Source organism: Balaenoptera musculus, chromosome 6 (genome assembly GCF_009873245.2).
Source record: "Balaenoptera musculus isolate JJ_BM4_2016_0621 chromosome 6, mBalMus1.pri.v3, whole genome shotgun sequence".
In the NCBI taxonomy this organism is placed as follows: Eukaryota; Metazoa; Chordata; class Mammalia; order Artiodactyla; family Balaenopteridae; genus Balaenoptera; species Balaenoptera musculus.
The window spans coordinates 85701500-85728915 of record NC_045790.1 but is presented as its reverse complement, the minus strand read 5'-3'; the positions used below and the strand labels follow the sequence as shown (position 1 = coordinate 85728915).

Genomic DNA, 27416 nt, shown 5'->3' with positions numbered 1-27416 from the left:
TGGACCTCCTTGCACATAGTGAAGGCTTATGCTTGATATTTAATTTAAAGAGCATCTCACAAATTCTTTGGAAAACTGGACATGAAGAATTGTTGGATTGAAGTATTTGGACTGCTGTTTATCTTAATAGGTATTCTAATGGTTTTTGCCTTACTACACACAATAGGAATTCTCAGTTGGTGGTAAAACCCCATGAAATCAGAGGAACTTGCTGCCTTTATATTGCCCTGCAGTTTGAATGCCTTGCTTGTTGACTGTTTGTTTATTCCTGGTACTCATATACTGGCCAACATAGTGAACCACCCCTCTTTAGATTCTTCTTATAATGACTTTTGTTATTAGGAATAATTTTAACTCTTGGTTTGGCCTTTTATCTTCTCTTGTGAGCCTCATTGCTGATAATGATGCCTTACCGCACTTTTTTGTTTCTACCCTGCAGAAACTTTCTGATTTTGCAAATCTTATTGACTGTTGGATTTGTGCTAGAGCAAACCACACTCATGATGCTCCAGAATTAGTGGATTGACCTCTGTCCTCAGGGGAATGGAAGGCCCTAACAAACAAAAACGTAGGGTTCTGTTTTGGTATCTTTGAAAGCAAGCACTCATCACCTTCCCTCTGGGAGACATGTCCCAGATATTACTACTTTCCATTGGGTTTCCCCTGCTCATAAAGGAATACTTCATACTAGAATCTGGATGTTGACTCATAATACTTCCCTATGTTTTGAAAATATAAATGGTACTGGTAAAACATTATGTTACCTTCCATTGCATGTCTGTGACTATACACTCGTATGATTCGGATGATCCTGAGTTCACTCCTCCTTGGAGTCTACATGACTACAGTGTAACTTCTCACAATGAATCCTTGTGGTAGGGCAATGAAATCTATAACAGAACTGGATATTGGGACACTGAGGTACTCCCCCTTAATAGGACAATGTGGAGAATTTATCAGAAATCTGGAAAATGGTGGGAATTTAATTCCACCTACCTCTTCTCTGGAGACTCCCCAAATCTTAGGCAAAATTTTGATCCATAATAAACTCATTTATTACTTCAGGCATATAGAAATATAAGATGTTCTTATAGCCACTTACACAATTCCAGTCAACCAGATTATCGTGTACTCAGTGAAGATGAATTTTTTTGACCATGAAATTTCTTCTTTTGAAACTGATAAAAGAATTTCAGTTCAAGAACCTACTTATTCTTTGTCCCTAGAAGGTTCTGGGCATTTTGTGTGTGTAGCACAAATATTTACTCAACTTTTCCTACTAAATGGAAAGCGTGTTGCGGAATCATTGCTCTTGCCCTTGACGTCACTGTTAGAAAGACCCTTCCCTCTACTGCTCACATAGCAAACTTAAGGTCTTTCTCATATCAGTTAAAAAGATCTCGGAGAAGCTGAGATGGTTATAATTTTGAATATATGCCAACTAATAACCCAATTGTAGACAGAAAGGGTTTGGTCATGCTTTTGCCAGGGCCTTCCTCCCTTGGTTTGGGGTAGAAAAAGCAATACACAATTATCCAAAGTTATGACCAACCCCTTCAATGCTTCTGTCTAAGCATTTGAATATCATGAAACTCAAATTGATAGCCTGGCAGAAGTTGTCCTATGAAATAGAAGGGCACTTAATATCTTGACAGTTCAACAGGAGGCACCTGTGCATTACTAGGGGAAGAATGTTGCTTTATATCAGTCATTCTGGCAAAGTAACACAAGAACTAAAGGTAATAAAAGGTAATATCAATCTGCTGGCTGAAATAGGATACACACCAAAACCTGAGGATTATCTAGATCTCTCTAGTTGGTTACCATCAGGAATAGGGCCATGGTTAAGAACAGTATTACAAACTGGATTATTATTGTTTATGTTAATAATATGCATTGTTATATTAACCAAATGCTTGCTAAAAATTATAACCTCTGTTGTAACTTGCTTAACTACCCAGTTTATGTTTGCACAGATGGCTATGTTAGATGTTCTTCACTGAGACAGACTTTATGAATCAGAAGATTTGGAAGAAATTATTGATATTGCCTTCACTAGACCCTCCCCTCCACCAACTGAGGAACTAGATGGAACCGGAGCAGGTAATCAAACCACTCTGGCCGTGAGCGACTAATGGTGCTCTGCTGACATTTTGTCAGGAAAAATCATGAGCCAAAGGGGGAAATGTGGAAGGAGTTGTCAGTAATAACTCCACTTTGTACTTTAAGACTCCATTTTGTTAGACTGTGAATTGTGCTTACCCTGCTGGGAAAAAAAAAAAAAAATTATTTGCTCAGAAAGGAATCCCTAAGAATTGTGCAAAAATGTGCCTTAACTAATAACAAATGAGACATCATTGACAAGCCAATAAATTGTAACATGGAAATCTAGAGGAAGAATGTTCTAAGCAGGGGAACAGCAAGTGCAAAGGCCTTAAGGTGAGAGTGTGTTTGATGCATTGGAGAAAGAGCAGGGCCAGTGTAGCTAGAGTAGAGGGCAAAAGGGGAGGGTGGTTGGATAGGAAGCCAGACAGGAGCCAGCAGCCACATCCTGCAGGACCTTGCTGGCCATTGTAAGAACTTTGGCTTTTGTTATGAGTGAAATATACCCAACTCTGATCTGCCCCTAGAAATTATGTGTGTTACTCTTCAGGAAAAACATCAGAATCCATAATAGTACAGCCTGGGCCCTATACACAGAAAGCCAGCCACTGACTAACAAATACTTGAATTTATTAAGTGCTATGCACGTCATCCAGAAGATGCCTTGGCAAATGAGCTCAGTACTAGGCTAGATGCTGTTACTATGTCCTGAGCCTCTGGATAAAAGTTAGGTACTCCACTCCTCTCTGGCAAAATCTAAAAGTAATGGAAGGAGCAAGAAGGTGCATAGTGTAGGGGAAGAATGGTTTTGGAGACTTGAAGCATCCGTAGACAAAAAGACCTAGATTTAAATCCAAACTCTGTCACTTACTAGCTGTGTAACCTTATACAAACTCATAATCCCTCTGAGCCTCAGTTTTCTTAACTCGGAATGAAAATAGTAGCTTCCTTATAAGAGTGTTGTGAGCACTAAAATAATGTGAATTATGTGTTTTGCACAGTGCCAGCAAATAACCACTTCATTATTAAGTATTAGGCTAGGCTGACCAGCTCTGTCACTTGAACAAGATCATTCCTTTGGCCAAACCTCAATTTTTCCATCTGTAAGATGAGTATGACTATCTATCTACCAAAATTAAGTGTTGAGGTTGCTTTGGACTCAAATGAACCACCAAAGCCACTCCTGGGAGAGACTGACAGGTGAGTGGAAAGAACCACAGACCTAATTCCCATGCCTGGCTAGGTAATTTGATTAGAGCAAACCTTCCTGTTTGTTTGTTTGTTTGTTTTTAAATTCTGGCTTTTGGAGTATTGCACTTGGCAAATTACCTTCTCAAATATTTTTTCCTCATTTACAAATTGGGGATGACAGTCTCTAATGTACAGGAGTAAAGTGAGAGGAATTTTCATACGGTGTCTGGCATAACGTGGGGTACAGTGGGGATTAGGGGTGGAAGTGGTGTCCGCTATTATTTTTATTATTGGCAAAAACAAATCCCCTAATGGACCTGAGGACACGGGGAGGGGGAAGGGTAAGCTGGGACGAAGTGAGAGAGTAGCGTTGACATATATACACTACCAAGTGTAAAATAGATAGCTAGTGGCAAGCAGCTACATAGCACAGGGAGATCAGCTCGGTGCTTTGTGACCACCTAAAGGGGTGGGATAGGGAGGGTGGGAGGGAGACGCAGAGGGAGGAGATATGGGGATATATGTATCCATATAGCTGATTCACTTTGTTATACAGCAGAAACTAACACAACATTGTAAAGCAATTATACTCCAATAAAAATGTTAAATAAATAACAAAAAAAAAATAAGACTGCACATAAAAAAACAAAAAAAGCCCCAAATCTTCTCCCATGATTAAGAGAACAAGCTTAATGGCCAGCTGGGGCTGTGAACACTGCCGATACCTAATCCTTCCAGCATTTCAACTTCCTTTGCCCTGAGCCTGCTTTTCCCTTTCTGCCCATCAGTTGGCGCCTTTCCCGTCCTTTTTTCCCCAAGCTGGCTTCTGGGGGCTGCAGTCGCTCCCCAGCTCTCAGGTCACATGGCCTGCCAGAGCGAGGGGACTCCGCGCCGGAGCTGCGCCGCAGGAGGTGAGGCTTCCGCGCGCACCCGGCTGCGCCCGCTCCTCCGAGGCCTCAGGGTCCGGCGATGGCTCCTCCGTGGGCATGAGCCAGATAGCCGAGGCGACACCAGCAGCGGCCTTCAGCGTGCGCAGGGGACGGAGCTGACCGCCCCCACCGGGTAGGTTTCCGCTGCGCACAATCTGCTCAGCCCCCTTGGCATCATGACTGGAGCGCCCACCCCGGAGATGTCTCCAGAGCGAGGGAAAAAGAATTAGGGTTGCTGCAGCAGGCACGCGGAGAGCAATTGCAGGGTCTGGCGCAGCCTGGGAGGGCCTGCGACCCCGGCGGTGTTCTCTGGGCGGGCGGGCTTCGCTGCGGCCCCGCTCGTGGCGGTGGCTGCTTCCTCCCGGAGGACTGCGGGGACCCCAAAAGGGCGTCCCCCGCGCGGCCAGGGCCGGGATCTGCGCAGGGATGACTGAGTGTCGCAGCGAGCTTGCCTCCCTACCCCTCGTCCGCTTCCGTGGCGCCGCGAGGCCGACAGAAAGGCGGGAGCCGGGCGTGTGCGAGTCCAGGTAAGACCCAGCTGCTGCCCAGCGTGGCCCGGCCGAGCAGCCTAAGGGTGGATCGCCTAATGGCCGCCCGCTCGTGGCTGCCTCTGCCGCGCGTCGGCCCCTCGGGCCAGCCCCGCGCGCCGACACACGCGCTGCTGCGGCGTTGGGTTTCTGCGGGCGACCTCGCAGCCCCGAGACCGAGGAAGGGCAACCGGACAGAGGAAGGCGTCCTTCCCAGCTCCCGGAAAGACCGGACCGAGGGAGGCAACCCGGCGATTGAGACAGTTTGTTTCCTCCTACGGGTGGGGAAACTGAGACCCGAGCGCGGCGGGGACTCCCCAAGGTCAGTGGCAGACCCTAGATCCACTCTGGTCCTCCGCTGCCATTCTCTTTCCATGAGGGATAGTTAGGACCACCCCGTTTCGTCTCGCCCTCTTCCTGGCCTCTGGGTGCGGGCGTTCGTTGCCAGTGCCGCACTGCGCCCGCAGTATTGGAGGGTGGGTGTAACCCCGGCATCCCCTGCTTGTCCCTTTTTCTCCCCTAGGTGAGGGGACACAAGGGCGGATCCAATGATGATCTCACTATGCCGATCATTAGCAAAACCTGCAGGTGTGTGTGTGTGTGCGCGCGCGTGTGTGCGCGCGTTTCCCCTAGAGAACTAAACCTCGTAAGGCGGATTGGCTTTTAGGGATGCATTTCTAGAGTGCACTGCACCAGGTATTTTAGGAGGTGAAAAGAGAAAACCATGTTTGTCTAACATTATTAAAATTAGAATTTTTTAACAGGATAAGCTTATTACAAAACATTCAGGAAACAGAAAAATGTAAAGGAGAAACTAAAGATAACTTAAAACTTCATCTAGATTGTTGAGATTTCCTAGATATCTTAAAATTTTCTCTGCATGCACACATTTAAACCAGTAATGTGGGCAAAACAAATTGTTTCAATTTGTACCTCTGATTACCCAGGGGGAATCAATTCTTTTTTCTCTGTGTATTGGCCTTTTGCATTTGTGTGTGTGGATTGACTATTAATTCTTTTGCCCCTTTTTCAGTTGGAGTGTCTTTCTGTTTCTGATTTTTAAGTGCTGTTTATATATTACACATTAAGTTAGTAATCCTGTCATCTATGTTGCACAGTCTTTCCCAGTTTACTTAATGTTTTTGTCAGTTTTTCATCTTTGGCCATTCAGCTCTATTCTTCTTTTTTCTTTATGGTTTCTGCTCGAGTATTTTGCTGAGAAAGGCCTTTCCTAACCCAAGTTTGTATAAATATTCTCCTGTATTTTCTTCAGGTACTTTTAAGCTTTGGTTTAAAATTTTTAATGTGTAATTTATTCTAGTTTAAGTTGTAAAGTGGAGAGCTAATTACTTTTCCTAAATGGTTAGCCAGTTGCTACAAAGCTATTAAGTTCATTATTTACCCCTGATTTAGACTGCTACAATTATGGTATATTAAATTATTATGTATTTATATCTATTTGTAGATTTTTGCATGTGTCTCTCAGTATATTTTGGTGCCAGTGCCATGTTATTTTAATTACTGAAGTTTTGTAACAAGTTTAATATCATATTACCCAGTATCATCTTCCTGGCTTTTAAAGAAATCAGTTTTATTAAGGTATAGTTTCCATGCAGTAAAATGCACCATTTAAATGTATATTTTGATGAATTTTGTCAAATATAACCACCATCACAATAAAATATTATGGAGTACTACATAAACTTGATGTCATCATTGCACAGGGGCCATGCTAATCTTCAATATATCATTCCAGTTTTAGTATATGTCCCAGCAAAGCGAGCATTTCCTAGCAGTTTTTATTAGTACTAATTCCAGGTTATCTTTAGAATGCTTTGGTCAAATTAACCAGCCCCCTCCTGTTCCACCAAAAGAAACAAATCATGTTTGGATTTCTATTGGATTTTTGATAATTAGGGTCCTGAGAGTAGGACTCCTGAGGGTCGCGTTCACTATTCCAGTGCCTGGTACAAGACTCAGTATTTGTTGAATTAAACTTTTAACAATGATCATAAAAGTAATATATGCTCTTTGAGAAGTGTAGAGGGCAAAACAGGAAACCTCCATCCTTCATACCTTCATCTCTCCTTCACTAAGTTATACTCCATGTTAAAAATAAAATGATCATACTATGTACACTTTTCTACAATTTGCATTGACATAGTTTGCATTTTTCCCTTAGAGACTTTTTCAAACTGCCTGGTTCGATATAACGAATTACCATAAACTGGGTGGCTTAAGCAGCAGAAACATTTATTTCTCACAGTTCTGGCGTCTGGAAGGCTGCGATCAGGGTGCCAGCACAGTTGGGTTCTGATAAGGGGCCCTCTTCCTGGTTTATGGATGGCCACCTTCTTGCTATGTTCTCACTGGCAGAGGAGAGAGAGGAAGCAAGCTCTCTTCTGTCCCTTATAAGGGCACTAATCCCAGCAAAAGAGTTCCACAAACATGACCTAAATATCTCCTAAATACCCCATCTAAATACCCTAAATACCCCGAATCACATTGGGGATTCGGATTTTGATACATGAATTTGGGGGGAACACAAACATTCAGTCCACAGCAGAGTCTTAGCTAAGACTTTTTAAATGTCAGTATATTTAAACCTTTCTTTTTCTTTTTAATGTCTCCATATCATCCCCATGTGTAGTTATCTAAACATCTGTTCCCTATTGCTGGCCATTTCCTTTCCCTGTAGTTTGTCTATCCTTCTCCCTGCCCGGTCCTCTAGTCCTCTCCGCCTCTTTCTCCCTCTCTTTCTTACTTACAAACAAAATTGCTGTGAACATTCCTTGTCTATGTTTGGTAGCATGTGTTGGCATTTCTGCAGGATAGATTCCTAGAAGTAGAATTTCTGTGTCAAAGGAGATGCACATATAAAATTTTTGTAGATACCATCCCAACTTTCCCTCCAAAGGTTCCACCAATTTATATGAAAGTGCCCATTTACTGTACTGGCCCACTCCCTCTTGAAGTAAATTGGATTGACATTATGTTAAATATAGAGATTAATTTTAGAGAAAGAGACCTCCATCTCTTCTTTCATTAGTGAGCCTTCTCAGCTGGGAAGATGTTATTTTATCCATTTATTTCACTTTTAGAATGTCTTTCAGTAGAATTTTATAGGTGTGTATATTCTGCATATTTCTTAAATTTATTCTAGATATTTTTGGTTTCTTTTTTTTTCATTTTGACTGAGATAGTTTATCCCCTTGATTAATTTAGTAATTGTCTGATTAGATGAAAGCAATCAGTGTATATATGTAGTGTGTGTATAATATTATATATTATTTTTGCTTATTAATTCTGTTACTGAACACATTCTGAAAGTCTGTTACCATTTCTAATGGTTTTTCAGCTGATTTTCTTGGGTTCCCAATCCATGCAGAGACAATATTGCGTATTGGTTGAGAACATGAGTTCTGGAACCAGTCTGCCTGGATTTCAAGTTTTGCTACCCATTTAAAACTTTGTTAACCTAGGGTACAGGTTAATTGTGCCTTAATTTTTTTCAGGTATAAAATGGACTTAATAATAGTACTTCTCATAGGCTTCTTGTGAGGATCAATGAGATGCTTAGAACAGTGCCCAGCACATAATAAGTGCTCAGCAAGCACTTCCAAGTAAGTTGATCTCTGCACATTAAATTGGGAGTCTTTGATACTCCCAATTTTATAGCTGAGGAATTGAGACCCATAGAGATCATTTATTTGCTTAACAAATATGAAACCTTTTCTATGCATAGAATACTGTGCTGGGTCTGTGAGGAATATCAAAGATAAATTAGACTGAATCCACTAATGAGGGATTTATAAGGCCAATTGGGTTGTAAATCAAGGGCCATGAAAAAAGCCATGTAAGGCAGCAGGCATCATGAAAATAGCATAGGCTTTGAAATTTTTCCTGTGTTTGAATTTCCTGCTTTCAACTTGGTAGCATTTTTTTTTTTTAATTTAAATGAGATTAGTTCCATTACTGTTTGAGAGTTGCTCTTTTGGTCAAAAGAAATATACGTAAGAGTCCAGTACAGAACTTGGTTATGTAGTAGGAGCTTAATTAGTGGTAACTATAAATAGATACAGTCTAAAGTAGAAAGTGACAAATGAATGTCCTTGGATGAAAGTTCATGTAAAGGGCCTTAGCACTTGAGGAAAAAGAGACATTATTTCTGGTTGGGAGTGTTTACCTAAAACAAATAGACTGGCAATTATTTCTCCAACAAAGATGGGTTTATTTGGGATCAGCAGAGAAGTGCAATTCAGGGTCTGCAACCATGGTGAGTCATGTGCAAGTCCCTGCACAGCAAGGGAAGGCGAGTGCTTTTATGGAGGGGAAAAGAAATTTGGAGGGCAATAGTAAATTAACAGCCATGGCTTTTTGTTGGCTGAGTCCTTGCCAGGAAAGAATAATCTTTTTCTTGCTCTTGGGCTCTGCTGTCATCACAGGACAAGAGAGCTCCCCTTTCTGGTCTCCACACTCTATTTAATTGAATTTTCCGTTTAATAATTTTTTACATTTCTTCCTTTTGATGAAGATCTTTCTCTGAAAGCATTGCTGATCAAGTGTCACGTTTTCTACTTTCAGAGGCTTTTTGTCCCTCAATGTCAGGAAATACCTTTCCTGGGTACAGCGTCTCATGTCGGAGGGAATAGATTAGGAATCTATTGAGATCACATGTAAGTAACAAGGAGGGGTAGGAGGGAGAACTCTCAGGCACTTTTCATACAAAGTCTATATGTTATCAAGATCATAGACATTAGAGATTACTTCAAGTGTTGTCATTTTCAGTGATTTTGGCAACAAACTTCCAACAGGCCTGGTCTGGATATCTTGAAAAAGCTGTCTCATCAGATACTCCAATTCTGGGAAATCTTTACTTTCAGGTCACCAGATGATGTGCAGGTCCAGTCAGGGTTTTATGCTCTCTTTAGGTGTGTCACATGTATCCAAGAGTCTGTTCCTTGGAGTTTGGCAGCACAAGGGTTGGTTTACCTGATAGGGACATTTCCAGTGAGGACAAAGAGAGAGTCTTTCTGGAGGTGACTTTTTCAATAGACAGAATCTCCAGGTTGCAAGACGTGATGCTTAAGGTTTTCATCTCCCTAGAGTGCACTGTGAAAAGATTGCTTTACCGCACATGGATATTTTTAATAGGAGCAATAGGCCTCTGCACTATTGCAGTATCTCTCCTTTTATCAGTTGTGAGTCAAAAGAAGCAGGAGCCAAGTTCATTGGGTGTCCTGGGACTATCTCAAAGTGTAAGAGTTTTTGAGTTATAAAAGAAGTGGCTCTTACCCACTGGACCACCAGGGAAGTCCCTCCAATTGAATCTTTTTTTTTTAGCAGATATTCATTTTTAATTATTATTTATTTATTTATTTTTATTTTTGGCTGTGTTGGGTCTTCCTTTCTGTGCGAGGGCTTTCTCCAGTTGCGGGAAGCGGGGGCCACTCTTCATCACGGTGCGCGGGCCTCTCTCTTGTTGCGGAGCACAGGCTCCAGACGCGCAGGCTCAGTAGCTGTGGCTCACGGGCCTAGTTGCTCCATGGCATGTGGGATCTTCCCAGACCAGGGCTCGAACCCGTGTCCCCTGCATTGGCAGGCAGACTCCCAACCACTGCGCCACCAGGGAAGCCCCCTCCAATTGAATCTTAATGACATTAGTGCATTTGACTAAACCAGAGGATTGAGGGTGGTAAGCACAGTGAAAGTGTAAAACTGGCCAAACAGTGTAGAATTGTCAAAGTACCTGACCTGTAAAATAGGTTCCTCAATCATTATGAGGTTCAAGAGGAGTTCGCTAAGTAGGGATAATCTTTTCCCAAAGGACGTTAGCCAGAGAAGAGGCAGCAGCCTGTCTGCAAGGGAAAGCTTCAGTTCAGTATGAAAATATACAGACCATGTCTAAAACATACTTATATCCACAAAATAGAGGAGGTTGTATGAAATCCATTTGCCAGACATCTAATCATCTGTTAGACAGTTTAAAATGTCCAGGAGCATTACGAACAGACTGCCCAGTACTTCCCACTTGTACTTCAACAAGTGGGACAGTGAGGTGTAGGCACTTTTTGTAGCCTTGTTAATGTTTCCCCACCAATACTGATTCATGAATGTTATCATTTTGTCAGTAGACCTATGGCTTAATGCATGTACAGTGGTGAGGAGTGGGAATTTTAGTGCCTCTGGTAGGATTGGGTTATTCTTTGGTCCTAACCAGAGATTTCTCTTTTTATCAAATCAACAGTTGTTGAATTTCTAAACTTGTTTTTCCTTTTCTGAAGCCAGTTGTTGGGCTTCTCTAGCCAGTTTTTCTAAGTTACCATTTGGGGAGCCTTTGGACCATGATAGAGGTTTGGCTGCTGAGGGTTTCTTTAAGGGCAGCCTTTTTTTTTGCAGAAATGTCAGCAAGGTGATTTCCCTTAGCTTCCAGAGAGTCAAGTTTAGAACACCTCAGAATCTTAATAGCTAACGTGCCAGGTAAACGTATTACACCCAATAATTTCTAAACATAGGAGCCATTTTAAATTTTATTTCTGCTTGTAGTAAGGAAGCCACATTTCTTCCACAACATTGCAAAATCATGAACTACTCTGAAAGTATATGTGCCATCAGTATAAATCGTTGGCAGCTTTGTTCTTGGCTAAAAGTACAAGCCCTTGTAAGAGTATATAATTCAGTTTGTTGGACTGAAGTCGCCATAGGTAAAGATGCTGCCTCAACAACATCAAAAGGAGTTGCAATAGCATACACAGCACAATATTTGCCATTGTCACTTTTTAAATAAGAACCATCAGTGAACCACGAGACGTCAGTGTTACCCAAAGGATTTTCCTGCAGATCATCATCAGGGGTCAGGAGGTGATTTGTCAGTGGTAAGCAGTCATGAGGGACTTCATCATTGATGGGGGCGGGGAGAAGAGTAGCAGGGTTAAGGTTATTACAGTGTAAAAGAGTTATGTGAGAAGCAGTTAACAAAAGGACTTTATAGGAGGTGAGGCAGCTAACTGAGAAATGTTGCGGGTGAGCACCAAGATTGTGGTTCCACTGTCAGTTAGGACTGGAAGAGATTCATCCCCAGTCTGGAGAAATGTTTCTCCAATTCTATTAAGTGGGAAGATTGGGAAGAGCCCCTGTAAGTCCCCTCGAGCCCCATTGTTGAGAATTCAGAGGACATTGGAAAGACTGGTTAGAGGGCAGAGGTGCTGAAAATGCTTAAATTTGTAACAATCTCTCTTCTGATGTCCTGGCTGTTTGCAACTAAGCCAGGCCCTCAGGGAGTAGCTTGTAAAGTATTCAGTCAAACCCCTACCCGGGAAAGAGTGGGAGATGGGCGGGTTTTGCCTTTTCCCTCAGCACTGAGCCCTGGGGGTTCAGCAATGGAGAGTGCTCACGTACCCATTAAGAACAGCTTCTTTCTTTGCTAGTCCTGTTGGTCTTATGGACGTATTGCCGCATTGGCTTTCAGAGTTACGTGTTTTGGGGCCTGTCCCTCAGGTGGGAGTCTTAGAAGTTGGGGCTCTGGGTATGTGGTCCAAACCCTTCACTCTTCAGGGAGCAGCTGGTTGTTGGGGGGTTGGTCCCAATTGTCTGGCACTGTGCCAGGGGTGGGGTTTATGGAAAGAGCATGTCTTAGCCTTTCCTGACTGTTTCGACATGGGTATTTTCTCATTTGCCTGATGTGTAGGAGTCACTCAGCTAGTTTCTGGATTTCTCTCAGAAGGAATTTCTCCTCATGTACATTCGATGTGTCCATGGGAGGAAGGAAGATAAGGAGCCTTCAGTGTTGCCATCTTGGTCTCTCCCTGAGTTTGCTTACTCTGTGTGTGTGTGTGTGTGTCATCTTGCCGCATATTCATACTTGCCTTGGAATAGGAAATAAACACTCAGTAAAAACATATAGGCAAAATACATTTTAACCATGCAACTGTTAACCTACAATCACTATGTATTGGGTTGACCAAAAAGTGCCTTCAGTTTTTAAGTAAAAATAAAAGACACATTTTTTGTTTTCACCAAGAACTTTATTGAACAACGTGTTCACCCTTTTGTTCCACTACCTTCTGCCATTTGTCAGGCAACTTCATAATTCCATCTTCCCAAAACCTTTTATCTTTTTGAGCAAAGAACTGTTCTAGGTACCTTTTACAGTCTTCCAGGGAATTGAAATTTTTTCTCTTAAGAGAATTTTGTAAAGACCTAAATAAATGGAAATCCGAAGGTGCAATGTCTGATGAATATGGTTGATGAATCAGAACTTCCCAGCCAAGCTGTAACTGTTTTTGTCTAGTCTTCAAAGAAACATGCAGTCTTGCATTATCCTGATGGAAGATTATGTGTTTTCTGTTGACTAATTCTGGACACTTTTTGTCAAGTGCTGCTTTCAGTTGGTCTAACTGGGAGCAGTACTTGTTGGAATTAATCGTTTGGTTTCCCGGAAGGAGCTCATAATAGAGGACTCTCTTCCATTCCCACCATATACCCAACATCACCTTCTTTGGATGAAGACCGGCCTTTGGTGTGGTTGGTGGTGGTTCATTTCGCTTGCCCCACGATCTCTTCCATTCCACGTTATTGTACAGCATCCACTTTTCATTGCCCGTCACAATTTGTTTTAAAAACGGAACGTTTTCCTTACGTTTCAGTAGAGAATCACATGCAGAAAAACGGTCAAGAAGGTTTTTTCGCTTAACTTATATGAAACCCAAACATCAAAGCGATTAACATAACCAAGCTGGTGCAAGTGGTTTTCAACGCTTGATTTGGATATTTTGAGTATGTCGGCTATCTCCCGCGTGGTATAATGTTGATTGTTCTCAGTGAATGTCTCGATTTGATCACTATCAACTTCAACTGGTCTGCGTGACCGTGGAGCATCGTCCAGCGAGAAATCTCCAGCACAAAACTTCGCAAACCACTTTTGACACGTTCCATCAGTCACAGCACATTCTCCATAAACTGCTCTAACCTTTTTTTGCATTTCAGTTGCGTTTTTACCTTTCTTGAAATAATAAAGCATAATATGCCGAAAATGTTGCTTTTTTTCTTCTACCTTCGGTATTAAAATGGCTACACAAAAATTCACCAATTTTGATAAGTCTTTTTTTAAATGCACACTGATATGACAGCTGTCACATACAACATTGTTTCGAATGAAGTTAAAGACAAAATGCTACTAGACCCATCTTACGGAAAAAACCGAACGAACCTTTTGGCCAACCCAATACTTTATATTTTTGCACGTAGACCTAACATTGCAATTAAAAAAAAAAAAAAGTAAACCAGATTGAGACCCTTAGGAGGATTTTTTTTGGGGGGGAGGCAGGTAGATTTCAAAAAACAACATGAATTTTCTATAATTAAATACAGAAAATATACTGGTTTTCCCAAATGAATAATTTGATATGTTAACACTTCACCATAAAGAATGTATACCACCTGGATGGGATCCTAGCGTAGGAAAAGGACATTAGCTAAAAACTAAAGAAATCTAAATAAAGTGTGAACTAGTTAAAAAAAAAATTGAATTAGTAGCCTCAAACTATAAGGCAGTTACTTTGTGAGTCTGCTTACTTTTAATGGGTACTTAGTATTCCATTCTTTGGAGGTACCATAGTTTATTTGACTCACTCGCAACTGATGGGCACTTGCCAATATTTTGCTCTTACAAATGATGCTACAAATCATTTCTCACACATGAGAATATATATCTAGGAAAGAATGCTAGAAATGGAATTGCTGAGCATTAGTGTGTTTTGTTAGATATTTCTAAATTAATTCTACAGAGGTTGTGCCAATTTATACTCCCATTTTGCTAATGCAAAATACGTGAGTACTTATTTAGTAGGTCCTAAGGTAACACAGGCCAGGGATGGCCCCTCTAGGAGATTGTATTACAGGATGAGAAAAAGCTATCTATGTGAAGAGACAAGGAAGGTGTGTGAATAAGAATGTTCCAGGGTAAGGGAGTTGCATGAGCAAAGGCCAGGAGATGGGCAAGAGCTTAGCATAGTTGATGTTCGAAAAGAAGGTCAGCATGTCTAGAGCTGCCCTGCTCACTGGCCGCATGTGGCCATTAAGCACGTAAAGTGTGGTTTGTCTGAATTGACATATGCTGTAAATGTAAAATACATGCTGGATTTCAAAGACTTAGTATGGAAAAAAGAATGTAGAATACCTCATTAATTTTTTATATTGGTTTCACGTTGAAATAATAGTTTTGATGTGTTGTAGTAAAACATATTATTAAAATTAATTTCATCTGTTTCTTTGTACTTTTTTATTGTGGCTGCTAGAAAATGTTAAATTACATATGTGGTTTGCATTATATTTCTATTGGACAGTGCTAGTCTAGAGCAGGGGTTGATAAACTATGGGCTGCAGGCCAGATTTGGTCTACAGCCTGTTTGTTTGTTTTGTTTTGTTTTGTTTCCTACAGCCTGTTTTGATGTGGTTGGAGCACTAAAAAATAGCTTTTACATTTTTTTAAAGAGTTAAAAAAAAAGAAATAGTCTAAGAGGAATATGCAACAGAGACAGTGTGTAGCCCACAAAGTCTAAAATATTTACTATCTAGCCCTTTGCTAGTCTAGAACATACCGAGAAAAGAGGGCAGTAGAACAAGATGCCAGGGGAAGGCAGCCTCCAGATCATAAAGAGCCTTTTGGATCACGATAAGATGTTTAGATTTTATTAAAAGAGCAATGGAAAGGTAAAGAAGGCTTTTAAGCAAGAGAGTGACATGATCAGATTTATATTCTTAAAGGATAATTGTCTATGTGTGTGCATGTGTCACATTCTCGCTTTACCAAAAACTCACTAGAAGAGGGTATTGAAGGAGGTTGGATGGCAGTTTTACACCAAACACTGAGCTCTGCATTTCCATCATAATCGCATTGTCATCTTAGCACTTAATATGTGCCTGGCATTTTCTGAGCTGTGTGCCTTATCTTATTGACTGTATTTTGTTCCTTCTTCAAGTGGTTACAGCTCTCTTGGGTAATAGCAAGGGCAGGGAGAACAGTGTGAGCAGGAAGCCACCTGAATGACTCCATTCCCAAGATCAACTAAGGCAGAGTGTGAGCTCAACCCAGTTTCAGCCCTTGGCTTCCACTGGAAGTGATGTGGAACTGGCGAGGCCATGGGGATGTGCAGCCACGTGATTTATTAACTCCATTGGCTTGAACCTCACAGGGCGATGCAGCAAGTCTGCAGGTCTTTGGAAGTCCGCATAACAGCAAACCTGGGGTCTCATACTACTCAGACCTCTCCCTGCTTATTTCCCTCTTTAATACCATCCAGATCTCTTACTAGTACTGGGATAGTCTGTCTCACCTCTGGGGTCCCACAATATAATCTGCTGCTGTTGCTGAAATGAGACTTATCCCTCTACTTCCTTGAGTTACTATGTCATCATGCCGTAGAGAGAGGTTTGGTATTCTACACAACTCTATTGGCAGGGTAGGCTAACTGCTGTAATAATAAGCAAGTCAAAAAATCATTAGTGGCTAGAAACAACGGTTTGTGTATTACTCACAACACAGCCCACTCTAGGTTGGGCGGGTGCTGGGAGGTGAGCTGTAGGAGGGACCTCTGTTCCAGGCAGTCATGCAAGGACCCAGGCTCCCGCCATCTGGTGGCTCATCCCTCCTCTAGATCCACCAAGGCTGTCCAGTCAGCAGATGGAGAAAGAGAAAGTCAAGAAGGCACATCTGCTCTCAACCACCTTGTTCCAGAAGTCATAACTGTCACGTTGCTCACATTTTACTGGCAAGCCCTAGTCACATGACCCCACCTGGAAGAAGACAGGCTAGGAAATGTGGTCTTTCTGTGTGCCCAAGAAGGGGAGAATGTATGAGAGCACTAGAGACTGCACCACAACAACGTCGTATGGTACCTGGGCAGTGCTTCTTCAAGATAACTCACAAACTAGGCCATTTTCTTCCCAATATGTGCAAACTTTATTATGCTTCTGAGGTAAGAGGTTTACCTTTTATTCTATAGACACCGTTTAGTTTGGCATTGACCTTACTGGAGTTATACTGGCTTTGTCCTTTTAGTTCTGTTTTCAGGTGCAAGTCTGTTTTCCCTCAGATTATTAGACCTACTTACTCCTAAAATATTACTAAGTTTGTACATATGGGGAGATTTTATATATATATATATATATATATATATATATATATATATATATATATATATATATATATATATATATATATACTTTTTTTTTGGCTGTGCTGTGTGGCATGTGGGATCTTAATTACCCAACCAGGGATCGAACCCGTGCCCCCTGCAATGGAAGCACAGAGTCTTAACCACTGCACTGCCAGGAAAGTCCGGATATGGATATATTTTAATGGCATTTTTATTCTGTATGATTTTGCTCTGTAACACATTTAATCTTCACAGTAACCCTATGAGATAGGTATTATTATTACCTCCATTTTAGAGGTAAGGAAGGTAAGGAATCCAAGATGTGGAGAGGTAAAGTGACCTTTCACCGAGTGGCTGAGCTGGTGTTCACTCCAGCATGTGCCTGACCTCAGGCTTGTACTCTGAGAGATGATGTCACACTACATTCCTTCCTGGACCAGGCTTGCGCCAGCTTTCTGTTTCATCTTCATCTCTGCCTACCCTCTCCCTACCTCACTGAAAAGGTGCTTATAGATCTTCCTTCAGATATTTCCTCCCCTCCCAAAGTCTGGGGCTCTAGAGTTCTCTTGAATAGGGGGGAGAGATCCTTTCTCTCACTGGTTCCCATGGCAATTCTGTAAAATATAAAACGGAAGAACAATCAGGATTAAATTAACATGTAATTTTAAGTATAGTTGCATGAGGTTAGAGAAATAGAAATGGAAGATCTTGATAAAGACATTTCAGGGAATCCTAAATAGTCCTTTTCTTGTTTGGGATGTGCAAAAAAGTTTTCAGAAACTACTATGCACTGTTAGTCCACAAGTACTTACAATGTGCTTACCTTGGAACTTACTTTGAATGTGTCTTTCCTTTGTGCCTTGCTTTTTTGCATCTGTTTTAAGAACCTGTGGCTATGTAGCTGCTGAATTGAAATAATGATTTTGCTAGCCTATCTGGTGATTTCCTGGGACACTGTAAACCTTAACTAAGCATCTGTAGGTGTGAAGACTTGGTTGGATGCACCAAGGTTTCTTTACTCATAGAAATGATCAAAGAATCCCAGAGATCATTAACAGATACAACCAAAGAAGAGTATACTGGAGAAAATACTTAAGTCTCTAGTAGCTACAGAGCCTAGAATTAGAATTTCTGGTTTGATATGTGCTGAGTTCCATCCCTGGATTTTTTTAAAGCCCTGTACCATTCTTTACTTTTCTCTCTTTAGGTTTGACTTGCACTGATTTTGGCCTGAGGTCCAGGATGGTTTGTTCTTGGGACCAGACCTGACCAGAAGTCGACCTCATGAGCACTTCGACCTCTCCAGCTGCCATGCTCCTCCGGAGGCTGAGGCGGCTCTCCTGGGGCAGCACTGCTGTCCAGCTCTTCATCTTAACGGTGGTGACCTTTGGTCTGCTGGCCCCCCTGGCCTGTCACCGGCTTCTGCACTCTTACTTCTACCTGCGCCACTGGCATCTGAACCAAATGAGCCAAGAGTTCCTGCAGCAAAGCTTGAAAGAGGGTGAAGCTGCCCTCCACTACTTTGAGGAGCTGCCCTCTGCCAATGGCTCGGTGCCCATTGTGTGGCAGGCCACTCCCCGCCCCTGGCTGGTCATCACCATCATCACTGTGGACAGGCAACCTGGCTTCCACTACGTCCTGCAGGTGGTGTCCCAGTTCCACCGGCTCCTTCAACAATGCGGCCCCCAGTGTGAGGGGCACCAACTCTTCCTGTGCAACGTGGAGCGGAGTGTGAGCCATTTCGATGCCAAGCTGCTGTCCAAGTACGTCCCCGTGGCCAACCGCTATGAGGGCACTGAGGATGACTATGGCGACGACCCTTCGACCAACTCGTTTGAGAAAGAGAAGCAGGACTACGTCTATTGCCTGGAATCCTCCCTGCAGACCTACAACCCAGACTACGTCCTGATGGTGGAAGACGACGCCGTTCCAGAAGAGCAGATCTTCCCAGTCTTGGAGCACCTTCTGCGGGCTCGCTTCTCCGAGCCGCACCTCAGAGATGCCCTTTATCTAAAGCTCTATCACCCCGAGAGGCTCCAGCACTACATCAACCCAGAGCCCATGAGGATCCTGGAGTGGGTCGGTGTCGGCATGTTGCTGGGGCCCTTACTAACCTGGATATACATGCGGTTTGCCAGCCGGCCAGGGTTTAGCTGGCCCGTCATGCTCTTCTTCTCCCTGTATAGCATGGGGCTGGTGGAGCTGGTGGGCCGGCACTATTTTCTGGAGCTGCGGCGGCTGAGTCCTTCCCTGTACAGTGTGGTCCCTGCTTCACAGTGTTGCACCCCGGCCATGCTCTTCCCTGCCCCGGCGGCCCGGCGGACCCTCACCTACCTGTCCCAGGTGTACTGCCACAAGGGCTTCGGCAAGGACATGGCACTGTACTCACTGTTGAGGGCCAAGGGGGAGCGGGCCTATGTGGTGGAGCCCAATCTCGTGAGACACATCGGGCTCTTCTCCAGCCTTCGGTACAACTTTCACCCAAGTCTGCTCTAGCCTGCCAAGAAATGCCTTTCTGAAATTGGCCACTTCTTGGAGATTCAACTATTGAGCTCTTTATTTGGACATGGTTGCTTGCAGATATTTCATTGTTTTAGGGTTGCTAGGGATATAGACACTGGGCTGGCTGAGGAACATACAAGTCAAGAACCTTGGCTTTGGTAACTCTCTGGCAGGAACAAGCTGTTCACCGTGGGTCCAGACCTCTCGCCCTCCACACAGCCACACTGCCTCATGCAGTCTGACCCACCCAAAGAGGGGCATTTAAATACCACTTATATTCTCCAGTTGTTTTTCGCTCTGCTTCATGACAGAGTTTGTGACTGCCAAAAATATTGTACACAGTGATATGACCAGTTTAGGATTTTAAGCGTAGAATTTGGTGAAAGGTGAGATTCTTTTGCAGTGATTTCTTTCTCATAGGGAATAAGAATGGATGTATGTTTAGAATATATGTCCCAAGAGGCAGGACCATGTTGATAGATTCTATTTGTTTCCCTGACCTGGAGTAATAAAAGCCGCGCAGGGCCCGGCATCTTGGAGGCAGGTGACCCAGCTTTTGTTACCTGGTGTTCTCTTTTCCACACATCTGTAGTGCACTGATAATCAATTTTGTTTGTGAGAACTTTAAGGCACAGCAAGATCTGAAAGCACCTTCTGGATCATCAAAGTCAGATTGCTATGTTTAGTAGTGATTTAATACTGAAGATTTCTATCACAATCTGATTCTTTGAAAGTTGGACATTGCAGAATGATATAGAATGGGTGAGCTCTTTACTAATAGCATATCCTTTTCCCTAACTTTGCTGGCTAATCATTCACCTTCACTTCTTTTTCTTCTATGTAGCATGATGTTATAGAAGAAAAAGCATGGACTGAAGTCAGAAGACCTGAATTTTTATTTCAGATCTCTGTTATGTCCTAGTGGTGTGAACTTGGGCAAGTCATAAGCACTCTGAGTCTCAGGTTTGTCACCTGTAAAATGGGGACAGTGATATCTACTTTTTTAAGTTGCCTTGAGGATTAAATGACAGAATGTATGTAAAACACTAGCAAGTGCTTATCTCACAGAGGGCACTTGGTGAATATTAGTTCTTCTCTCTTCTATAATAAGCATATGAAACTCAAGTGTATTTTGGATAAAGGTATTAGTGATATTATTTAAAGTATGATATGGGGCATAGGGCTGACACCTATGGAGCAGCTGTTCCAGACCAAACACTGCTAGAATAAAGGCTGACTTTTCCTTGTGACTTTGGAAGGATATGCAGCTCAGTTTCATCTAGCCCCACCTCCAACCAGACCCGAAATAAGAATTGTTCATTCAACTGGAAATGATCTGAGACTCCTCTTGAGCTTATTCCAAGACTAGCATCTGAAAACTACTCTTCTCAAAAGTTACAAGTAAATTTCATTTGACAATACTTATCAAACCAGTGGCCAACAGTCCCTTTGTGGGGATGGATGATTATACTAGAGTGCAAGCAGCTGTCCACTTTGTTTCAGTGCCACGTCTTCCCTTTGCTTTTAAGTTTCCACAGGGAGCTAACATCTTGGGATCTGCTCGAGAACACTGAGGGAGTAACAGGGGTTCATCACCACACTTTATAGATGAACAAACAGGCCCAGAAATGTTAAAGAATTTCTTCAGGTTCACACAGCTGAACAGCAGCAGAGAGGACTGGAATGTAGTAGATTTTCTGACTTCCAGCCCCTGTACTCTTTTCTTAACTGCATTCATTTTATAAATATCTATGTAGTCAAATTCTCTTTTGTGAAATCTGATTGTAACCTGGACTAAATAATGTCTCTGTAAGCTAAGATGGTAAAAACTCACTGTGGTGTTGGTCTTGGGGAACAAACAGGTATCAATATGTGTTGTGTTATTATAGTGAGCTGTTATGTATCCCCCAGGAATGTCCAAAGTGACTAGAGCTACTAGATGAGTTACTGAGATTCTCAGATTCCACCCCTTCATCTCTCCTCTCCCAGTAACTGGTTCAGCCCCATGTTTGAGAATTGAACCACCCTCAACCTAGAATTCATTTGAGTTTGTTGCATTAGTGATTGGATCTCCTCATGAAAAGTTTGTGTCCAATGACAAAACATGTAAGCTGGCCAAGCCCTAGATCAGAATCATTGCTGGTTTCCATTTCTGCTCTTTCTAATTCAGTTGTCTACCACACGCAGACATTCCTTCCCCTGACTCCTTCATTCTCGATGGCTAAAGTCATCTTTGCCTTGTCTTATTTCTCTACCTACACACTAAGACATCTTCCCCCATTGATCTTAACTAGAGTCTGCCATCCTTGGACATTTTCTGCAGAAGCAGAAATCCTACCCACTTTTATCCCTACCCACTTTCTAGATCGCCCTTCCTTTTGTCTCTCATTCCTGGAGTCCAAACTGTGTATGTTGTCCTGGATTAGGACAGCTGACAGCTGTCTCTCATTTAATTAAAGCTGAAGTCTCTCATTTAATCCTAAGCAGAGGGCTAGGGGAGAACTGAAGTCCCCTTCCAATATCAAGGGACATAGTTTACCAGGAGGGTAAAGGCCTCTAACAGTCCTGCATACTTTTCAGAAGTTAAATCATTGTCAGGCCTAAGAACCTCCCTATTGTGACTGACTGTATTTGCATAGACTTATCAGTTCAAATAAATGCACCCGTTTCACCAAGGCATCCTGAGAAAACTGGTCGTTCTCTTGTTTCTACAGATGAGTTTTTCTGATGTGGTGAATAGTATCGAACACACACTCACACTCTTGTGGGGTGTGAGCCATTCAAAAGTATGGGCTGTTTGCTTAAAAATTCATAACTGAATCTTGTATTTCTTAAATGGAAACATTTGAATTGTGCTTTCTTTTTTTTTTTTAAAAGTGGTGAGAATACTATAGTGCAACTGGAGAATACAAGTAGGATGAATATAATGATAGGATTAATTTAATTTACCTTGGATACAGTCCTCATTTGGGGGAATTTATTTAATTGGTAACTTAATTTGGGTAAAGAGGCGTTCTCTTTGGATTTGATTACTGTGGGATTTTTATATACACTATGATGCATTGTGAATTACTGTAACACAATATAAAATTGGGTAATTTTAAGTCACATGATCCATTTGGATATTTTTATCCCAGCTACAATGAGTTTGCTGAGAAATGCTCATTAACTGGCACTGTTTTTTTTAGGTTGGAATTTGTTTGGAAAAAAACCCTGGAACTACATCAAAGATGATTGGAAATGTAATTTTAAAGTACTTAATATAACTGCAGTGGAGATGTGCTGTGGCTTCCAGGTCATTACAGTACTTGGATTACAACATTGTTGTGAGTCATCACTCTGCAATGAATGGGGATTTTTGGTTTAAAATTTAACAAATTTTCTTGATCTTTTCCCTAACAACCTATGCAGAAACATGGATAAGTGATTAAAAAAAAAAAAAAAGCATCTATGTTAATAATTTGGGGGTAAAAACAGATGAAAATATAAAGGCAAATGATGAATTTATCAAAAAGAAACAAGGACCAGATGGCATAAGTATGTAGGAATGGGTAGCTCAGAGAGATGGGAGAAGTAGACAAAGATGTAGAGTGAAGCAGAGGGTCTCACATTTGTCACCTGTTGTGTGTCCCAAACTCCCTTATGTAATAAATCCTTTATGTCTGCCCCACTGTCATGAAATCTTTATAGGACCAGCCTATGGAGAATACAAAGGAACGAAACAATGGATAGTCAGTGTTCTGGATAAATAATTCATCGCTTTGCTAGGACCTGGCTTCCTATTGCATTTAGAATAAAATACAAACCTCTACATTACCTCCCAGGCCAGATGTGACCTGCCCCTGCAAAACTTCATTTCTTAACCACTTCCATCCTTTTTCTCCAAGCTCTAGCCACACCTGCTTTCTTTAACTTCCTCGGACTTGTTACAGCAGTTCTTATTACAAAAGGAATTTTCACTGCTGTTCTCTCTGTCTGGAGTGCTTTTCTCTTAGCTGAATCTTTCCTATAATATAGATCTCAATTAAATTTTAATCCCTCTTCCCCCAACAGACTTTCCATCCCATCTAAAGCAGTCTTTCCCCTTCCCAACCACCAGGTCATCTATCACATTACACAGTTTGATTCCCTTCAAAGCTCTTCTTATTACCTGAAATGTATTATTTTTGTTTTTTTCCTCTATTCTACAACCCCCAGAATGTAAGTTCCAGAATATCAGGGGTCTTCTAGGCTTCATTCACTGCTCTATCCCTAGAACCTAGAACAATACCTGAGACATAGTAGGAAATGAATGAGAGAGAGAGATGGTGGTAGTAGAGGGAGAAATAAAGGAAGAAAGGAAGAGAGAAAAAGAGCGAAGGGATCCACAGTGGAACTGCCTCCAGAAAAAAAGAACACTGGAAGAAAAGAAATGGGACTAGGGAAGAAAATTAGAAAGAGAGGAACAAAGAAGGATCCAGGTAGTGAGGGCTGGTTATGATGTACAATTTTGACACCTGTAAAAAGTTTTTTATGTGTTTTCCAGGCAAAGGGAATGGCAAATGCAAAAAAGAACTTTTTACACCACCACACAGCTACTTTTTTCTCTGTTGTTATTAGGGTTTTGTTTTCAGTGTGTGTGTCGGGGTTGTGTGTATTTTTGGTGGGGTGGGGGGTCCCTGTGTGTTATTCTAAGGGGAGGGCTGGGTTTTCTCCTTCAGGCTTCAACTGCTGCATCTTCCTGGTATTACCAATGGGAATCATCTAGACATGACCACCACCCTTGGTGGCTCCATGGCCTATTCTAGGACTTTTAGGCAAGAGGCTGGAAAGAGAATGAAGGAAAGATCACCACCTGGCACCAATGAACTCTTCTCAAGTTCTATCAGTAAGTGGCGAGATGGTTTAAGTCTTACCACGTAGCTCTGGGTGATAGCGGTGGGCTTTCCAAAACATTATGACTTAACACAAACCAAGAATAGAGAGGAAAACCTTCCCTCTACCTCTTCTAATGTACCTCTTCTTCTGGTACATTACTTGTGTGTCCTTTATGTTCTGTTAGCGTAGCTTTGTTTAAATGTGAGCAAGCTGAGTCCTCCGCAAAATTCATGCACTGGCAACATGTTAGACAAAGAATGCACCCCACCCCAATTTGTTTTTATCCAGAAAAAATGTAAACCCTGGCATTGCTGTGACCGAGGACCTAAGACAATGGTTGCTTTTACAGACCAGCAGCTCATACTTTTGAAACACAAGTCAAACCAGTGTTTGTAGATTTCTTTCTAGCAACATGTTTGGGCAATTACTCTTGTCTTCAACCAAACTCCTTTCCAGCCCCAGTACATACAGATCCAGAATCCATAACTAGCTGGGGTTCAGCAAAAGTAGCTTGGCTTCCATCTAGCTCCCCCTCCAATGAGGTTATGATAAAGGAGAGGTAGGATTACATCTTCTTCCTGCAATGTGCACAGGAAGCAATCATATTTTAAAAGTTATTTAAAAAATAGTATGTATCTGTCACATTCCAAATTGTAGTTCATGTATTATTCTGCAAGGAACTACATCAAACAAATTAATCATAAGTAAATCTAAATTTAGCTGTTTTTCCCCAACTTAATAAATGCCTAAATCATATTAGCAATATTCAGATAACTCAAGCTTTTTTTCTTTTTTAATCCAGCTGAACTATTAGCTGAAATGCCCCAATCTGCAGAAACACATTCCTGTATTTGAAACAGAAAAGGCTTTGAAGAGGTTAGAATCACATTATTTTTCGTTTACCCGTTAACACCAAAGGAAGAAAAGAACTGTTTCAGCCAAATTAACACCTTATTGTCACACTTAAACATTAGTCCTCACACTAAGGCAGACACGCATTAAAATTCTGAATTGCAACTCAGGAGCCCTTTAGGACAAAGAATTTTTGTTTTGTAAGAGGCACCAGGTGTCATGTCTCACATATTAATTTACATTTGTGGTGACAGGGATTGTGCTGAATGCTGCAGACACAAGGCTGAGTGAATAAGACATGGTTTCTTCCTTTCAGGACCCTGGCATCCAAGGGGGCAGCTAGTACAGGAAGGTGAGTCCTGGGTTGGTGGGGTCACAGGGTGCTGTCTGTAAATTACCCCAAAGTACCAGGAGTCTAAGGTACCCCAACTTCCTCAACTCTTCTGCAACCACTTTTGCCAAGGACAACATAGTCCACCAAAGAAGTCTCCAACTAACAAAGGAAATTCTTTACAGAAACATTTATTTACAGGAAAAAATGAGAGGTATGGGTGAAGGGGAATGAACTTGTCCCAGCTAGAGGGAGATAAGGAGGGTGAGTTAACTCTTGGAGAAGGTGCTGTGGGGAGAAGATATGTATCTTTTGCTGTAAGAGGAAGATCCAGAAAATTATCATTGAAGGGTTATTTCTTTTCCTTGCATTTCCGGAAAAACAAGCTTCTTAATATCCTATTTTCTAATCCACATTCATGTGACATCTTTTTCTGAAAGTGAATAAAATTGACTTGCAAAGAACTTTGCTTGCCCAGGGGTGACACACCTTGTTGCAGCACCTTGCCGTACCGCAAAAAAGAATCGAGAAAACCTCACTCCAAATGTCTTACTGTCCATCTCATCTTGCTGACAAAAGCGTGCTGATCCTCAAATGGAGAGAGGGCTGTGAGGGTCACAGTTGTCCGCACTCCTTTAAGGTGAAAACTGATGCCTTCCTGCCAGGTCATTGCCCTTGCCCAGGCTTGTGGCCTTTGGGTTTCTTGTGTAAAGTCTATTCTTTCCAAGGCTTGTAGTCTCCACAGCTGACCGCAAGTTAGATCCAGTCTCCTGGAGCTTTCTGATGACTTCCTCATGCACCACAAGTTGTGAGTGAGCACCCTTCTTTGAACTATGAAGAATGTTTAACTGAGGGCCACAAATTTCTTCTGCTTGTCCTCATCAGTTTCCATGCGGAGCTGCAAGCCTGAAGACACTCATTCCTTTTAAAAATTATTATTTTCTATCGACTCACATTGAAACAGTATTGGCCAAAGTTGTCAGTCGGGCTGTAAGGCTAGCTGGTCAAGTTGCTGCTCCACAAACAGTGGAATATTTCTTAATTCACAGCCATTGTTCGTAACTCTTCAACTACTCTAATCCTTACCTTCAGGGATTCCCCCATATGAATGAACTAAGCAGAATAACACAAAGCAATAAGAGAAAGACCTGAGTTTTCAGCACATGTAATTCTTAACTAGTTAGAAAGCATTCACTAATCATTTTTAACCACGTGCCAGTAAGTTTGGTTTACATATGAAAATTCTGATTTCATTTGCCAAAGATCAGACATCTCAAATGAAAAGAAAAAAATGCTGTTATCAATCTACTCTCTGAAAGAGATGTTCAGAGTGCTTTTTTACATACATCAGGAGAGTGTGTTGTGAATTTTGCAGGTTGGTTTCAGCATGGGATGCTTGTAGCATTAGGATGCATTCAGCTGCCAATAACAGAACCCAGTCTCCCAGGGCCTTAAGAAATAATGATGCTTAATTTTCTCACCTGGAGGAGGCAGTCTCAGCAGTGCAACGATGACATCAAGGACCCAGACTCTGTCCTGTTCTGCCATCTTTTGCCACTTCATGGCTATTGCAGCTTCAAATACCAAGTCCTCACAGGGCTGCATTCGAAACAAGAATGAAAGAGCTGAGGTAAAATCCTTTCTTCTTGTGAAGTTCTGTGGTTTTTTCCCAGGAAAACAATTTCAGGAAGTCTCCCAACAGAGCTCTGCTTTTGTCTCATCTGCCAGATATGGGCCACAGGCCATTTCCTAGACCAATCAGAGGCAAAGGGAAATGGGAAAAGCCCAACCACAAATTATTCCCTTGTGGCTTGCGTGAGAAGCTTAGCTTGTGAGAAGCTTAGCTTCTCAGATTCCTAGAGGCCCATAAGATTGCATTTTCTTTCTGATATGATAGGACATCTGAGCAACTGAATGTGAAACATCATGGGAACAAGATTGTTGTTGCTAGTTTCAAGGAAGTACAAAT

The 27416-nt window shown here is 42.0% G+C and overlaps 1 protein-coding gene and 1 non-coding gene across 6 annotated transcripts; one reads left to right on the top strand and one right to left on the bottom strand.

Annotated features, from left to right (window-relative positions):
• Positions 1–2082: 2082 nt before the first annotated feature.
• Positions 2083–22515, top strand: PGAP4 (post-GPI attachment to proteins GalNAc transferase 4). Of its 5 annotated transcripts, none has more exons than XM_036854661.1 (2): positions 2083–2103; positions 18113–22515. In XM_036854661.1, the coding sequence occupies exon 2, from the start codon at positions 18190–18192 to the stop codon at positions 19399–19401; it is 1212 nt and encodes a 403-aa protein (XP_036710556.1). In that variant the 5' UTR covers positions 2083–2103; positions 18113–18189; the 3' UTR covers positions 19402–22515. The 5 variants fall into 5 exon arrangements, with proteins under 5 accessions (XP_036710556.1, XP_036710555.1, XP_036710554.1 ...); XM_036854660.1 differs by lacking the exon at positions 2083–2103 and adding an exon at positions 4135–4356; XM_036854659.1 differs by lacking the exon at positions 2083–2103 and adding an exon at positions 4158–4750.
• On the bottom strand, positions 6430–6534 carry LOC118897566. Its single transcript, XR_005020461.1, has one exon. It is a non-coding gene; the product is annotated as a U6 spliceosomal RNA (small nuclear RNA).
• Positions 22516–27416: the final 4901 nt, after the last annotated feature.